This window comes from Piliocolobus tephrosceles, chromosome 4 (genome assembly GCF_002776525.5).
Source record: "Piliocolobus tephrosceles isolate RC106 chromosome 4, ASM277652v3, whole genome shotgun sequence".
NCBI lineage: Eukaryota > Metazoa > Chordata > Mammalia > Primates > Cercopithecidae > Piliocolobus > Piliocolobus tephrosceles.
Window position 1 is genome coordinate 10,944,281 of NC_045437.1, and position 14,926 is coordinate 10,959,206.

Below are 14,926 nucleotides of genomic sequence, written 5' to 3' on the forward strand. Positions count from 1 at the left end.
CACATTCGGAGGACATCAAGTTATCTGGCCCTGGAATCCCAGATACCACATTAACAAGTAGATATTTTCATGAAAATTAACTACAATGAATATCAAAATGTAATACTGTGACTTAGCAAGGTCAGAATAATATATACTATTTAATGTATTGTATACATAAATTATATGTATAAAATACATCTAAATATATAATACATATAAAATGTATATGCTATATAGAAAAATGAATAACACAATAGCTAATATGTACTCTGGAACATATTAAGATAGAAATACTTAAGATTAATAAGACCGGTGATTTTGCCAAAACAATGCCAATGAGATAAGAAACAGCAATAAAATTACTGTATTTTCATTGGTTTGTTCATTCATTTATTCACTCTGCACTGGTTGAACAGTTGCTATGTGCTGGCCACTGGTTTGGCATATGCTTGTCGTCCCCATCCTGGAGAAATTACTTACAGACTAGCCAAGGAAATGGAGGAGAAACAGGCCCCGAGTTCTAGCAGTTGACAAGGCTCAACAAAGTCTAGTATAGGAAGCAGCAGCTTTAATCCAGTTCGTACATTTTGCTTCAGGATTAGGAGATCAAAGAAAGCTGGCGTACTATATAGACACGGCTCAGTAGAGTGACCTTGGACTCTTGGCTAGATGAGAAAGGCTCAGAGGGCTGATGACTACAAAAAAAGAGAAGTTTAGAGGAAAAGGAGCTTCCCTGTTAAAGGAGCAATGGCTATAAATGCTCCTGCTCTTTGGGAGGAGAAAGAGAATGAAAACCTGACCAGAAATTTGGTGCTTGGGAAGCATGGAGATGAATCTTGAGGATCCAGAAAGTATTTTAGAATATCCCTCTTGCTTTGTGAGGAAAAAGGAAAAACTACAAGAGGGAATCTTAGAGGAATAATTTCAGCATTAAAAGGCAAACTACATGAGGTTAGAATTAAAATAAAATTTAAAAAAATGTGAAAGAATAAAGGGGTTATGACAAAGAAGAACAATGATTCATAAGCAGACTTTTGAATTAGGAATATTTGTGAGGGAAGGTTCTGCTTTGGAATTTAAATTGGAAGAAAACAAAGACAGAAAAACTTTTGGAAAAAAACAAAACTGGCAATGCTGAGAAGTCTCCAAAATATGTCTACAGTCCCTCTAATTTGTTTTTCTGGTTTTGTAGTGAAGCAGACATTCTCAAAGACTTTGGAAATGACTACTGCAATGTTAATTCTGAATGACAATTCAATAAGCTAATTGTCTTGTTTAAATAAATCAGTATAACTTTATTGGAGCAGTAATAATTCAGCCTCATGAGAAATGTTTTTTTCTTAGCATGGAAACTAACAGTTACTCCCTAATTTTAAAATAGAAATTATATTTAATAAAAAATTTCCAAAAAAATGATCCAAAAGCAATCTGTTTTTTTTTCCAGCTGGCAAATGTGTACTCACTGTGGTAAGGATAGAAATTCCTATGGCTATGGTTGGTAAACAGTAAAAAGCAGATTCTTCAATATATGTCTGGTTTCCAAAAATAAATATTTTGGCAAATTATTTATTTATTTAAAAAATAATATTGAATTATTTCAATATTGCATCCTGCAGAAGATGAAACTACAAAATGTCTTACTTTGTGAAACAATTACATTCCTATATTATTTATTTTCTCATGAAAATTCACACTAATCACACTTTTGAAGAAATAAATTTCATTCTTACAAAATGTATGTGACCACTGGCTTCTGTTTCTCCACTGAATACTGTTAACTATTAATATATTAACTGGAAATCAGCATCTTCCCTAAAATAAGTTTGACATTTTTGCATACGTGGAAAAGATTTTTAGACTCTAGTTAGAGAACTGTTGGCATTTGGGCTCTTGAAATTTAGCTAATAGGGAGAATGGCCTTTGATAGTATTTATAACATATATTCCTTTTGCACCCTGATCTCCAAAGTACGGCAGACTTTGGTGGAAACGTCTTTGCAAAAAGTTCACTAGTTCAAAGATGGGAAGGAAAGAAAGCAATTCCTTATGTGGAGCAAGCAACTGTTAATATTTATTATGTTTTATCTTTTTAGGTGTAGCTAACAACAATCAACATCTTGTGAATCTATGTAATAAGAATGGTGAGGCTAAAGATGATTGCTTTATTTAGTTGTCCTTATTCCACAGTAAACCACCACTCCACTCCAGATTCAAATTCTTCCACTTCTCAGAATCAAAGCTACAGATTAGCTTTTGAGTATAAACGCATGCATATATGCTTGAAAAATAAAATAGGGTATACGTATTAAACTTTTGATGGGAATAAATATTGTCACAGAATAAAATTTATTTTCTCTCAAAAACTTATATAATTCAGCTTTTTGTAATATATATCTAACATGATCGATTACAAAGCATTGTATTACTTTTCTATCATTGCATAACCAATCACCAACAGCAACATTCATTGTTTTAGCTAACAGTTTTATAAGTTTTGTCAAGTCAGACTTGGCAGGGTTCTCTGTTCAGAGTTTTACAAGGCCATCGTCAAAATTTCTACAGGGCTACTTTCTCTTCTGCAGGTTCTGGGGAATCATCCCCTTTCAAGTTCATGCAAGTTATTGTCTGAATTCAATTCTTTGGGCCATCGGACTGAGGTTCTGGTTTTCTTGCAGGCTGTGAGTTCAGGATCCTCCTCAGCATGTAGATGCCATCTGCACTGCTAGCCCACAAAGCCCCTCCATCTTCAAAGCCAGCACCAGATGATTTATCTCATGTCAAAACTCTCTAGCTTCGAATGGAATTTCTAAATTTTCCTTTGTCGCTGACCTCCAGACCCAGATTTAAAGAGTTTGTGTGATTAGGTCAGACCCACCCAGATAATCTACCTTTCTTAAAGTCAACCGTGCTATTAAAATAACCTAATTAGGAGAATGAGGCTCCTTCCTATTTTACGTTCCTGGGATTATACAGTCTGCGAAAACCAAGTGATGATGGGAACCTTGCTGGACACCTTAGAATTCTGCCTACCTCAAACAGCAACGAATTTTCTTCCAGCTAATAACCCTTGAAACCATGCTGGGAATGAGGGAGTAATTGAAGAGACATACACATTTGGAATCTCTTGATAATCCAGGATGGTACTAGCCTAGCTGAAAATTCCAAAGAACAGTTCATTTTCTTTAGGAAGGGCACAGGTTGCTGCCCATTGGCAAAAATATTAAGACGTGATTTCCAAAAAAAAGACAGAGGAATTATTTCAATAATTAACAAAGGGGGAGGTGACTGAAATCCATAAATCTGGAAATCCATAGTGAAATTGGTTACTTTCAGAAGCAATGTTTAATGGAAAATGGTACAAATCTCAAGATTACATTTTGGAAATTTTCAGTTATCATTTCCTCAATTAACAAACATTTACTGAGGAAAAGTTCCATGGCAGCAGGTACCACCTTGGTGCAGGGGATACAGGAATGAACATGTCAAGATCACGTCCGGAAAGGGCTCACAGTCAAGGAAAAGAGACATTTACCTAAATGCAGATGCAGATAATGGCAATAGTTTGTCTGTGAGAAACAAGTGTGTGTGTGTGTATGTATGTGACAAGGTCTCACTCTGTCGCCCAGGCTGGAGTGCAGCGGTGGCACAATATTAGCTCACTGCAGCCTTGACCTCTCGGACTCAAGCGATCTTCCCAACTTAGCCTCCAGCATAGCTGGAACTACAGGAGAGCATCACCACTCAAGGCTAATTTTTTGTATTTTTTTGGAGAGATGGAGTTTCACCATGTTGCCCAGGCTAGTCTTGACATCCTGGGCTGAAGCAATCCACCTATGTTGGTCTCCCAAAGCGTTGAGATCACAGGCATAAGCCACTGGCCTGTGGGAATATATTGGCAGGTATACACAGGTGCTGGGCGGGGCCCAGGTGGTCAGGATCAGGGTCAACCTATAGCTTAGAGTGGAAGAACATGGAGTTTGGAACCTGTGACTGAGGTCTCGATCCCAGCTATGCACTTGCGGCACTGGTGAAGTTATTTAACATCTAAGCCTGTTTCCTCATCTATGTGATGTGAGAATACTTACCTTGCAAGTGGTTGTGTAGACTAAATAGGTAACACGTAATTGGGAGCTGTTAGGTTCTACACTAGCATCACTACCACTCCGTTTTCTGGCTACCAAACGTGTGATTTGGTTTGGGCATCATTGTGCAAAACCATTGCAGATGAGTCTGGAATTTACAAGATCCCCCAGGGTATGGCTGGCCATGTGAGGCCCTCTGGGAAACATTTTTCATATATTTTCATATTACATATCATTAATTATATAATTAATATACTATATAGCTCTATATGTGTATGTGTATATATTTATACATGTGTCGGGGGGGGGAGGATTGTGGGAGACACAGAGATAGGAGGTAAGTCCCTTCCCTCCTTTCCAGCTCTGCATGCTCACAAGTGAGATCATGGTGCCTTACAACCATCAGGTGAATGCTTGGGGACTCACAGAGAGGTTGACTTAGGGTCATGGCACCATTGAGACACCTAAAGAAAAGAACCCTGTCTACCTTCAGGCTTCATGTTAACTAAGGCTGAGACAATAAATGTCTCCACTGCTCAAGTCCATTTCAGTCCAATATTCTATGCTCTCCACTTATACCACATAAAATGAATTTAGCACGATGTTTTAAACTGTGATCCCCTGAATAACAACATGGTTGTTGTTCTATCTTCTATAGCCAGGTCTTACCTGGAGGAATCGCAAAGGTCAGAGCACCCCAAGTATCCACGCTATGATATCCTGTCTGCCTGCCCAGCCTTCTGAGGTCCTTCTCTCCATCAGTGCCTTCCAGGAGTGGCTGAGGGTGCACAAGGGCATGGTGCATGTAATCAGAACAGCCACCTGCTTCTCTGCAGCTTGCTGTTGTCACCATCTCTCTCCTTCAGTGGCAGCTGTACTCTGCTGTCCTTGGGCTACAGTCTGCATCCTCACTGCTGGACAACTGACAAGTAGAGCTAGCTCCCTCCCTATATGGGATGTCCAGTGTCAGCTCTGCTAGAGAAGTTACCTCAGCAAAGCCCTGAGACTACCAGTGACCCAGCTGCAGAGGCCATCTGCAGGGATGGTCACCCTCACGCTGGGTCTGATTCCCCTGTCCCTTGCAGCCTCCACCTGCTTTGTTCAATGTGGCCCACATTGCCGGACTCCTCCACGTCCTCGAAAGGACCCATTCTTCCTGTCTTGCTCTGCCGTGGCTTCCTCATTGACAAAGTGGAGACGATGATGACACTTAACTGAAAGGGTTAACATAAGCATGAAATGAGGCAACATGTACAATTCTTCGAAGAGTACTAGCCTGCAGGAAAAACTCAGGAACTGTTTGCCTCACTCTTTATAATTGTTATTATTGTCACAAATCCTCATCATTCTCATCAGTGTAAGTGTTCTAAGAGTTATGTCTCATTTAGAAGCAGTCCATAGATAGGTCTAACTGTTGGTCACACTCCTCATAATTGTTGCTATTGTCATAAATTACCCTGATTGTCAATCATAAATCTTTCTAGAGTCAAGTCCCCTTTAGGAGATGCTCGTAAGAGGGGTCTAACTGTGATCTGAATTCCATTTCTCTACCATTATGTTACTGATGCCTACGGAAATTAAGGAATATGAATAGGCATCTATTTAGGTGCCCTTAAATTTTCATTAACACTTGGAGAAATCCCCACCCATTCTTTGACTGAAGGTTAAAATATCCTGTGGCAGAGCACTTACAGAAAAGTCAATGGAGTGTTAGCCCCACCCCTTCTCCAACACTTTGTGACGTTACAACCACTGCCGAAGAGAAACAGTCCAGCCTGCGCTGATCAAGAAGACATTCAGAAGGACATGAGCTCTGAGCTGGGTCACTGAATCCATAGGCAGAGGTAACCATGCTAAAGAGGGAGGATATTCTAGGAAGAAAGCATCACAGGTTCTGAGATGAGAAATCATCATGCATTCAAAGAACTGCAGAAGGAAGGAAGGATCCTTCACAGATACGGTTCTGGTTTTTGTATCCTGCAGATCTATCTCACACCATGTAGAGGATGGACTTGAGCTGAATACAGAGGGATGAGTCTGAATGCTGTTACAGGGTTAACAGAGTACGACAAGGGCAGGGACTCAGGCAGGTCTCCAGACAGGAGCCTCAACCTGGATGAGGACTGGATGGCTCATTAAGCTGCCAGATAACACCTCATTGACAGGCCTAGAGCCTCAGGAATGGGCCTTGGGCTGGGCATGAGCCAGATCTTGGTACTGGCCAGAGGTCTGGGGTAGCTACTACCAAGAGGGACTTGATTATCATCTTAAATAAAGCAGGACTTGATCATGACCCTACATAAAAAAGCAACATGTGTATAATGTTCCTGCCTCAGGTCTGCACAGTTCTTGGGAATCACGGAGAAAATACGAAACCAAAATCTCTATTTGTAGGAAAGATGAAGAATCTAACAGCTCTTTGATCCGAAAATAGGTTTTGGGTGAAAAAGCCAAGACAGAAATGAGATAAGGTACAAAGTAAACCTTTTAGCTGTAATAAAAAGCACCAATAACTTCTTTCCAGATGAGTCAGAACCCTTAGATAATCACTAAATGGTCTGAATTCTGGAAACTATGATATGCATGCGGATGTTTACGCAAGTCTGTGAAGAGATGAAGAGAACACAACGTTCCCATTTTCAGGGAGTTATAACCTAGAGAGGTGGATGCAGAAGCTGATCTGCTGCAACAATAAAGATCTCCAGATTGTCTGTCCCCCAAACTCCTAGCACCCTCCTGTACTACTGGATGGACTGTTAGGAAGTTGACTTGTATTACAAATGCATACTGATACTTTTTTTAAAAGTTGAAATGTTGATGTGACTACCTAGAAAGGGATCTTTGGCCAGGTGCAGCACTTTGGGGGGTCAAGGCAGGTGATCATTTGAGGTCAGGAGTTCAAGACCAGCCTGGCCAACATGGTGAAACCCTGTCTCTACCAAAAATATTTCTAAAAATTAGCTGAGTGTGGTGGTGCACCAGCTGCTCGGGAGGCTGAGGCAGGAGAATACCTTGAACCCAGGAAGGGGAGGTTGTGGTGAGCCGAGATCGTGTCACAGCTGCATTCCAGCCTGAGCAACAGAGCAAGACTCCATCTCAAAAAAAAAAAAAAAAAAGGGGGCGGGGGGAGAGATCTTGGGAATCAGATGGCACAATTCCTACCATCATTAAAGTCAGAGTAAAACCCAAGCATATTTATTAGTCATTTCTACCTGTTATATAAAAATACGTCTGGCAATTGTGACTTGATTTTGTTTCATTTCCCCTAAGAAACTCTTTTACTCACTCCCTGGTATCAAGAGGTATGAATCAATGCCGAAATTAGCAGACTTTTAAAATAGCCCTCTTTTTTAAAAAAAATTGTTGATACTCTATTTTTGTTTAAATATCCCTTTTGATGTGCTAACTAGGGGAGTCTATCACCTTTAAGAAAACTTGAATTCCTAAAGCTGCATTTCTGAAGCCAAGCAAACAAGTAGGTTATGACAAACAAACAGTGGAAGTTATGCTGTGCATCAGCTGTTCTCCAGAGAAGTATCAGTAAATTGCTTGTATTACACAAATGCAAATTCATACATTAGAGATTTTCAAAATACAAAATAATTAAGCTTGATGAAGACTGATATTGTATATAGCAAAGGGAAATAATTAGACAGTGTCATCGTCACTCAACGCTATTATTTAGCACAGATTTAAGACAGATTTATTGATGATATATCATAAGCTGTGAGCTAGACATACAAGACACAGTGTAAAGAATCAAAAGTTGTCATGGTATCATTTTTCTGTCTACCTTGGAATTAACTGACGTATTTTATTCAAGACACTTTGGATGTAATAAATGAAACCAACTTGACATGAATCAAATCAAATGAGGAAAGAGGACAGTTTTTAAGAAGGTATCAGGTAATTTCATGAATGCAATATACATGAAATATACATTAGGAAGCCGGCCTAATGAAAACTATATTGCTTTCATTGACTTTCAGGGCAATTGGCTTCTCCATTGGGAGGCTCTGTTGGGAGGCTCACTGTTACCACAGAGTCTTCCACAAGCACACAAGCCACTATGGCCACCATCGCCAAGCACCCACTATTTTATGTCACAGATTTTGGGTTGCTTATTTCATATCCTCCAGAGTAAGAGCCCTGATACTCACAGTCTGGTCAGGTCCATTTACAATCCAATCAGGAATTGGAAATTGATGCACAGGTTACTACATAGTTCCCTAGACCTGTTCCTATCAGGGGCTGGGGTTGGGGGAAACCACGTAAAAGGTGTACAACATGGAAAAATGTCACGCAGAAAGATTAGGAACATGAATTGAAAAGGAAAACAGACCAATAGTGAAACAAGAGAATTCAAAGCAAACTCGACATCAATTCAATGGTGTGTATGGACCTATAAAATCTAGCAGGCTTAGCTTTTCAGGAGATGTTCAGCTTTAACAGCAAGCTCCTCATATGTACAAAATTAGATGTAGTAAAGCAAAAATACACTTAAAATTATTATTTTTCTCTCTCCCTAAATTCGCCATCTTCAATTAGTCCAACTTATAAAACCAACTTCAAGTGAACACAGTTTACTTTTCGTTTTCATTATCCATCCTGCTTTGGTTGGTCTGGATGTTTGAGGCAAGTCTGTGATGAGTTTAAAACACCATGATGTACTTACTTGCAGCAACATATACATTTGGATGCAGAGGCAGATGCTTCCACATATCCTAGATAAGGTTTTATAATGGAAAATAATATTCCATCCACGTGGTTAACCCTGCTTAACAACAGAGAGTGCAGTGTTTTCTACTTAAAGAAAAAAAAAAAACAAAAAAAACTAAGCAATGTTAAAAGTTTAATAGCATGTGACTCCAATACAAAATGCTCCAATTACAAAGTTATACTCTTACAAAGATAAAGTATTTTGGAGCAATGAATACAAAGATATTTTTATTCTTGTGTGGCAGCAGGTGGCTAAGAGTCCACCAAACTCATGTTCCTGCTTCTGCAGAGTGGCTGCTGACCCCAGGACCCTGACCCACTTCCATCGATGAGAGGTCATGTGACTGATATTCACTAATGGACTCTGAGTGCAGTGATGGAATTGATGATGCAATTCAGGATAGAGTCATGGGGATGGCAAGGTCATCAAGTTAGAAAGAGGGCGTGAGTCACTATATGGAGAAGTAGCCTCAGTCCGCTACATTAGAGAGAAACAAACTACTATTGTGTTAAGTTCACTGCAGTGTTGGAGTTTATTTGCCAAAGCAGCTTTGATTTCCTCCCTAAAAATGCAGTAGAGTGCCAAACACACACCATCTAACAAGAATGTTTTTGAGAAATGGAAGTTAAGCCTTATGTCTCTTTCACACACACATGCACACATACGCTTACATTTTCATATATGAAAGCCTGGTTCTAAGGAGGATAATTTTATTTTGTGGTCAAGTGGCTAAAAAGTTATAGGTTTTAAAAACATATATTTCATTATCTCAAACTAATCACTAACTGAATAATCATTTATGTTTATGAATGAGTAAATATTTTTACACGTGGGGAACTGCACACGTGGTTGATCTTCAAGGGGCAATTTTGAAATTTAGCATTATGTATTAGCAAAAACAAGACTGGTTCCACCAGAATGTTCTCACTTTTATTTCAGGAACCTGGAACTCTGGATCATTTAGGAAAAAAAAAAAAAAAAAGACCCAAACTGGGAGACTGTGACTTGGCATCTCCTTATTTCCAGCAAGCTGGCTGAATGCAAAGCCTTCCTTTGTGCAAAATTACATATAATTTGCATTCAGGGCAGGCATTAATTCTGTTAAAAGAGTTTCAAGTACAAATCAGGACATTTTGGACACCTTTGGAACATCTTAAATCAGGTCAGTTACAATTTCTTTCCAACATTTGACTGAATGTTCCAATTCCACCACCGGGTTGGAAAGAAGAGAAACAGTACAATTTACTTGCAGTGGCAACTCAAAGCACAATGAACAGAGCCGCGCTGGTACCTGATGCTGCTCATGCTGCCGGTCTCGGATCCGAGCTTGCATCGCTCCAGCTGGCTGGCTACGATCTGCCGTTCGGCCTCCAGCTCTCGGGTCAGCCTTTCAAACTGTAATTCCTGAAAGAAACCCATGCACAAGATCAATTCAATCATCTACATGACAGGTGAAATTCAGACCAAAATGATAGGACAGCTGAGGGGGAAAAATATGATTTTCCAAGATGTCAAATTTGAGAAATGTGCAATAAAACTAGGATTCGAAGGTTAGACGGGCTTGGAGCCCACTGGCCATGCAACTTTGAATAAGTTAATTCATGTAAGTATCAGTTTCATCATTTGTAAAACAGACTTAAATACTTATTTAATAAGATGGAAATGAGGATTAAAGGAGACACTGTCATGAAAAATTATCCTGTGCTATCTTTGGCAGACGGTCAGCACCCAACAGATACTGATACTCCTCACACCACAAGTAGAGCCTTTAATTAGAAAAAAGTTCAGTTTTTAATTATCTTTTGGAGTATTGTGTTTATTCCCTACTTGGCCAACTCTATAGTGTATACTCTTTTCTTCATATTACTTATATATTGTAGACTGAAGAAAATAATGCTTTATAACCCACACTCTTCATAACTTTGCATTCCAGCAGAAAGACAATGACACCAATTCTATACAGCCTCATTACAAACTACATAACCCTTGAGATATTTGATATATCATCTTAAAAACAGACAATTGAACCAATGAAAAATGCTTCTACAAAACTGCCTCAAATCCACTGTCGAAAACTTTAATGAATGATTTAATCAGAACTTCAAAAATCTCAGCTGTTCCAACAACAGGGCTTTGGTTCCATATTTTAGTACTTATGTTTTCTTTTTCCATACACTTAAGTTTTTTAAAAAATAAAAATAACCGGCCGGGCGCGGTGGCTCAAGCCTGTAATCCCAGCACTTTGGGAGGCCGAGACGGGAGGATCACGAGGTCAGGAGATCGAGACCATCCTGGCTAACACGATGAAACCCCGTCTCTACTAAAAAATACAAAAAAACTAGCTGGGCAAGGTGGCGAGCGCCTGTAGTCCAAGCTACTCGGGAGGCTGAGGCTGGAGAATGGCATGAACCCGGCGGGGCGGAGCTTGCAATGAGCTGAGATCCGGCCACTGCACTCCAGCCTGGGCGACAGAGCGAGACTCCGTCTCAAAAAATAAAATAAAATAAAATAAAATAAATAAAAATAACCAGAGCAAATCATATATTTTAATAAGAAACGGTAGGAAAAGTTTTTACAATGTCACATTTAATACCTTTTAAAAAATACATTATCTAAACAGTTATGTTTTGGGGATAAGAAACAAGAAAAGAATGCTTTCTCATACTGAAAAACAGCTCAGGGGTCAGTTTTGGAGAATTTAAACTCAGAAGGTTGCAGGAATATATCTTTCCAGAAAATAAGATTTTATTTACTTGCTATCCCAGGACACTCTTGCATAAGGTCTTTAGAAAGTAGAATCTGGCGTGTCCCCTATATACATTAAACATATCCTCGCTCTTTTCCATAGGTGCAGATTTTCTTCAATACTGACATTATTTTGAGAATTGAAGTAAAAGACACTTTGTAAATGAGAGCTTAATCTTCTGGTTAAGGCGCTGAAACTGAGGGAGCATTTTGTTATTTAACCTCAAATTTTTATTCTTACATATTCTGAAGGGCATCAAGTATTACAGGTAAGAAATTAATAAGACCTTGGCTGAATGTATTTTATGCATCTAACTTCTTCTTCTTTCTTAAAGTTCTACTGCTTTTTTTTCTTTCTGGAAATTCCTTTTCATAATATCCAACTTCTAGAAGATTTTTCACTTCTAGACTTCTTAACATATTGCATCTTAAATCTCTCTGGGTAACAGGAAACCCACCCATACTTTTAAGTTGACAACACCTTTAAAAACATAATACTTGAAGACCAAACAGAACTCCTCACATGTCGATGGAAATTCATTCTTCGTAGCATCTAAAGTACTTTAATTTGCTGCCCACTTTCCTGTGTTACAGAAGTTGAATATGGTGAAACAGTGCAGTAGTTGGAGTCAGAATTCATAAACCAGGGGCTTCTGCTAGGACGGATGTTGCTCTTGGTCATCCCTGCTTCAGGCTGTGACTTCTCCGTGGTTTTACCTCTTGTCTGTCTCACAGGAGGGGTGACAATGGGAGATGACTTTCTCGTTTGCAAGCTTCCTTCCCAGCACGCAGTCAGATTTTCCAAGACTCCATCTGTTCATGTAGATCTGTATTTGCATCTGGCTTTATTTTCCCTCCCTCTGAAAAAACAACCTTAGAGGTGTTCTTATGGTGCAGTTCTTTGGGTAAAGAAGTCTTCCAGCTTGACAGACCTTATAAAGGTATGTATCTGGTTCTCATTTTGGAAGACATTTTTGCTGTATCGTCCTCTTCTTTGCACTGTTTCTAACAACAACAACAAAATACAGTTACCCTTAAATTTATTTCTCTGTATGGATATAGTGTTTCTTTATTATGTGTTTATTGATTTGTATTGAGACGGAGTCTCGCTCTGTCGCTCAGGCTGGAGTACAGTGGCGCGATCTCTGCTCAGTATATCGTTTTTCTTTTCAATTTTTCTCTGCTTTTAAGATTTTTCTCTTTACCAGAAGCACTGGGCAATTTGATGATCATGCTGCTTTGTGTACCTTTCTTCATGTTTCTTATGCCTGGGTTATTGAGCTTGGATCTCTGGCTTTATACATTCCATCATATCTGAATATTTTAGGCCATTATTTCTTTATGAATTGTTTTTCTCTTCTCCATTATTTCCTTTTCTTCAGTGACTCCAATTAAGTGCATTTTAGGCCACTTGGAATTGTCCCACAGTTCATGGATTCTCTTGCAATTAAATTTTTTTTCTTTTGTGTTTAATTTGGGTAGCTTCTATTGGTGTCTTCAAGTTAACTAAGCTTTACTTCTGCAATGCTTAACCAACGATTTATCCCATCCAGTGTATTTTTATATCAGACACTGATGAATCAAACATCTCTAGAAATTTCATTTGGGTCTTTTTTGTATCATTCATGACTTTATTTAACTTTTTGCACATGTTGATTATACCTATATTAATTATTCTTTTTGTTAATTCTAATATCTGTGCTAGTTTCAGCTGATTGATTTTTTTCTCCTCAATCTGGGTCATATCTTCTGCTCCTCTGGACATGTAAAATCATCTTTCAACACAGACATTTTCATTTTACCTTCTTGGGTTCTGGATAGGTTTGTTTGTATTCCTATAATTGTCTTCAGCTCTTTTATGAAGCACATTACGTTATGTGAAAGCAATTTGATACTTGTGAGCCTTGCTTTTTAGATTTGTTAGGGGGAGCATGTAGTCTAGACAGCATGTAGTCTAGGGCTAATCATCCACCCTACCAAGGCAAGACACTTCCGAGACCCAACTCAATGCCCCAAGGACTATGGGGTCTCCCAGCTTGGCTGGTTGGTGCTGGCAAACATTCCCACCTCTGTGTGAGTACCAGGCACAACTTCCTCATATCCTTTCAGATGGTTCTTTCCCTGGTCTCTGCTAGTTTCCTTACACACATGGGCTGCTAAGTTGTTTGCTGAATAGGAGAAGGGGCAGCTTGCCTTTCTGATATTTGAACCCATGAACTCCCTGGACTCTCAGCACTGTCTGAACTACTCAGGCCCTGCTAAGCTTCCTCCTTTCTGCACTGCTGTGCGGAAACCCTCTCAGGGCAATCATTGCTCACCTTACCATAAGTCAAGGGTCTATGGCTTACAGGGAAAACTGTTTGGGCCTTGCCACACCACTGAGGCTAGGATCTGTTAAGATGTAACCACCCTAAACTGGAATGGTATTCTCTTTGGAGCTGATAACTGAGCTTGTGAATGGGAACAAGAGGAGCTAGAATGGAAGTTCTCTAACTTCAAATGACTGACGGATATTTCAACTGAGGATTGATTTTTCTCCTTGGTATAGACATTCTTGTGGAACAAAGGCATCTAAAGAATACATAGCATCATCCCAAGAATGGATGAGATTCTATTGCACTGGAGGATACTTAAACTGTGGGGTGACTGGAAAGATGACATCATCCATCTCTAACACAGTTTGGGGTTTGAGGGAGGACAGACCTCTCAGGAATGAATAAGCTGCTGAGTTTCTTGGAAAATTTGAGATGGAACAGCATTCAAGAGAGGGATGTTGCTAATAAGGGCAGGTGAGTACACAAGAAGTTCATTGGAAAATTAGAAGTATGTGAATATATTTAGTGAAACTTGTAATTCTGGTTATAAGTAAATATGTAGTATTAAATTAATTCAGTGAAGGTGAGACTGTCAAGAAAGAAGAAGAAATATCTCTAAAGATTATCTAGATTCGCAGACTAGAAGAAACAACAGAAGCCAAGATAAAGGACCGCTGGTATGGCCTTCTCCTGGGTAATTCTGGTAGAGAAGTCGTGACGTAAACCAGGTTCTAAAAAGGTAATACAGAGACTGCCCAGAGACTTTAAGATTTCACGCGAATTTAGAGTACCTGGTGGTTTAGACAGGACATTCAATGGTAAAAGAAGTTATAAGAAAAAGCACAGCAGTGTTAGAAAGACTAAATCTCCCCACTATGTGGAAATTAACTTATGTAAGAGATCATAAATATTCATAAAATATTGGAGATATGATGCAAAAGTTTATTAAAATGTACAAAGAACCAGATTTAAATGGTTTCATCCCAGAATAGCACATTATTGAGTCATATAATACATTAGGACTCTAAGAAAAATTATCAAACATTTTATAACTTGTCCTAAGCAGCCTAAATTAATGATTTA

The 14,926-nt window shown here is 39.0% G+C and overlaps 1 protein-coding gene across 6 annotated transcripts in view; it reads right to left on the reverse strand.

Moving 5' to 3' along the window:
- CTNND2 (catenin delta 2) overlaps positions 1–14,926 on the reverse strand; it is a 933,747-nt gene that overhangs the window by 575,285 nt on the left and 343,536 nt on the right. For all 6 annotated transcript variants that reach the window (XM_026455692.1, XM_023218279.1, XM_023218276.2 and 3 more), the window contains one exon: positions 10,075–10,187. In XM_026455692.1, the coding sequence (XP_026311477.1) occupies positions 10,075–10,088 (14 nt within the window). In that variant the 5' untranslated portion in view covers positions 10,089–10,187. The remainder of the gene's footprint in view (positions 1–10,074; positions 10,188–14,926) is intronic.